Consider the following 3,009-nt stretch of genomic DNA (forward strand, 5'->3'; position numbering starts at 1 on the left):
AGCATTTAAGCCAAGAAATCTTATTTTATTTGATGGGAATATAATTTGAAACAAAATTATAAAAAATTTTCAAATTAAAATTTTAGCCCCCCCCCCACTTTACTGCGCCGAGTTTGCTATTATTTAAACAGAAATTGTTGAATGTATTGACAAAAAATGTTTCCTGATATGAAAATACAACAAGCAATTATGGAAAAACAAATACTTATTTATTTTTAATATAAAGAATCGAAGTGTTCTAAATAAGAGCCCTTCGATGAAAAAGCGGGTTTTAATTGTTGGCACAAAACTTTCCCAAGTATGTGCCGGTGCCTTGCTTTAAAGCCGTATACACATTGAGAAGCCTCTGTCATCAACTTAACTGCTCGTTCAACACCTTGGGAATGTGAAGGGAAATCTGGCAAGTCATGCTTTTCGCCTGTTGACAATGAACTCTCTAATTCACTGTCAGAAAAGTCTTGTGTAAGTGGTGGCTCACAGACTCCATTTACTGACAAATCTATTAAATTTGTCCAGTGTAGAGCCTTAAAGTTGATCATCGGGATCTTTTTAAATCTTTTCTTGGCTGGTTCCCCTCTTCTGAAACAATATAAAAAATAATTTGAGTTTAATCTTTAAATGCAATTTATACTGCTTTAATAAGATTTGGTGAAATTAAATGTAATCTTTAAAATGTCACAATAAATTGATGTAAGTTTTATATGAAGAAATATTAACTTACCTAATGGTCAAAATTCTTTTTATTCCCTCTTCTCTTACTTCAAGTTCATCTGATTTTACCATAGAAAATAAAATATTTTCTGGCAGTAATGCAAAAGCATTAAACTGAATGTTTTTAAGTGTATTTTTTTTAAATTTCAGTTGGTTGTTCCTGTATTCTCTGAATCATATTATAAATGTACATTTGTTGGTGGTGGAATTTGTTATTTTTTTATGTCAAACCAACAAATCGCATATACATTTACAATAAAATTGATCAAACTATGTAATTTGGTTGAAATATTATGCAGATATGTCCCACGAGTCCATAGGCACATGAGCCTGATAGCCAACGTTAACCATCTAGCTTGGTCCAGTTTTCTAGGATACAAATCTAGGGTCTACCTTACCTCTTGAAATCCCAACTGTATACTCGTAGAGCAGTCTTTGGTCATTACTTAGGCTATCCTTGTCTTCAAATTCACACTCCAAGGGATTCCCAACAGCGGAAAATGCTATTTGTAGTAAATTATGGCAATCATTTGCACATAATTTACCCAATGGACCACTGAATATTGTGGGGCTTTTTGTGGTGCCATCTAAATGTTTGAACAAATCCCTAAATGGAAGTTCATTCTGGTGTAAGGAGCAACCAATAGTATGAAGATTTATTTTATTTTTTTTTTCTAAAAGTGTAACCAGGCCACCTTCATAGCCTGTGTTCGCATTTGTGTTGTTAAAAAGGACAGCCTTAATGGTGCTTAAACTTTTGAATTCCTCTAAAACATCAGCCACTTGCTCTGCAAGAACATTACCAGTTGCTCCCGTATCCGGAAAAATTCGGTGAGTCAAATATAGACTCTCATTTGCTGTTTCTTTTGTTATTGTGAGGTGACGTTCAGATGCTTTGGGGTTTTTTTTCACAATTTGAAATCCATTTACATCCACTGATTCTTTGTAGAGCAGTGCATCTTTGTCTGTCCTCCCATCAACACCTATACAAAGAAGATTTTCCATATTTTTGCTGTGGTTTTGATAGGCATCTGCGTTTACTTTAGCGTTTGCCCTATCAATTTTACATTTATCCATATAGATATTCTTTATATCTATATTAGGGATAAGAAGGCCCATGACCCTCAAATCCAAGAGCAGGGCATTGCCAAGACTGGCTCCAAGATTAGAGGATATATCACCCCTGACTAATTCAAGAGCAAACCTTGGGATTTTTGTAAGGTTATAGGGCACTTTAAGAGGACTATCTGGCTGTATGTAATCTGCTTCATCACTTGGAGAAGATGAGTGACTTAGAGATGTACTTGGAGAAACATGATCTTGAATAGATGATGTTGATGCTATGGGAGATGTTTTTTGTTGGATTTCTCTTTCTCCTTTTCTTTTACTTTTTTTATTGCGGTTTTATCTATTGGACCAAGTTGGAATGTGCCCTTGGGCCCTATTTTACTCCTTTGGTTTTTTAAATATTCTCGGTCTTCCGTAGGAACCTTGAATATCAGATTAAAATGAAATTTACTAAGATTAAAAATACAGGTTAACATATTAAATTAAAAATACTTTACATGTAAAATAAAATGAAAAAAATTGATTTAAATATTTATTTCAACTGTGGAAACCAAAATCAGCCTTTGAAAAACACTGAATTTTGAAATATAAATAAATGACAATAATTATAAAAAGTTTAAATATTTTAATAGTTGTGTTTAATTTGTTAAATTAAATATTTTAATAGTATGTTTAATTTGTTAAATGAACTATTTTATTAGTATGTTTAATTTCTTAAATTAATTCGTGTGAATTCGAAGGTTAAAAAATGTAAACAAGGGGCAGATAAATACTACCGGTGAAAGTCGAAAAAATATCCAATAAATAAAACTTATTTTACTAAGTCGCCATTTGTATTTGAAACTATATATTTTAATATATTTTATTTTTGTTTTTGGTCATTTTATTTAAATTAATATGAAAATAGATAAACTTTAAAAAATAAATTATTTAATAGATTTTATTATTTCACTCTAGTTTAACCTCGGATTTAATTTTATGGATACATATTTCCGGTGTCACCGAAATTACGACTAAGATTGCAAATATTGATGTCTTTAAATTCAAGTTCGCAAAAAAATACAAATTTTTGGAAAAAAATATTTTGTCAGGTGATTTAGGGTGTTATTTCACAACTTTCCATCCATTGACCTATTTAAAGTTCCAAAATCGACCTACCCTATGTATGTCAGGTCATGTTATATGCTACTGGTACCAGGTAACCAATATATGTCATGTCATGTCATATGC

At 31.5% G+C, this 3,009-nt stretch overlaps 1 protein-coding gene across 1 annotated transcript; it reads right to left on the reverse strand.

Moving 5' to 3' along the window:
• Positions 1-215: 215 nt before the first annotated feature.
• LOC145267181 (uncharacterized) lies at positions 216-834 on the reverse strand. Its single transcript, XM_080123242.1, has 2 exons — positions 722-834; positions 216-579 (listed from the first exon to the last, which is right to left on the reverse strand). The coding sequence occupies exons 1-2, from the start codon at positions 781-783 to the stop codon at positions 216-218; spliced, it is 426 nt and encodes a 141-aa protein (XP_079979368.1). The 5' UTR covers positions 784-834.
• Between the last annotated feature and the right edge of the window lie 2,175 nt (positions 835-3,009).

The sequence above is a fragment of the Euprymna scolopes genome, chromosome 42 (genome assembly GCF_053919585.1).
Source record: "Euprymna scolopes isolate OS-2025 chromosome 42, ASM5391958v1, whole genome shotgun sequence".
NCBI classification, from domain to species: domain Eukaryota; kingdom Metazoa; phylum Mollusca; class Cephalopoda; order Sepiida; family Sepiolidae; genus Euprymna; species Euprymna scolopes.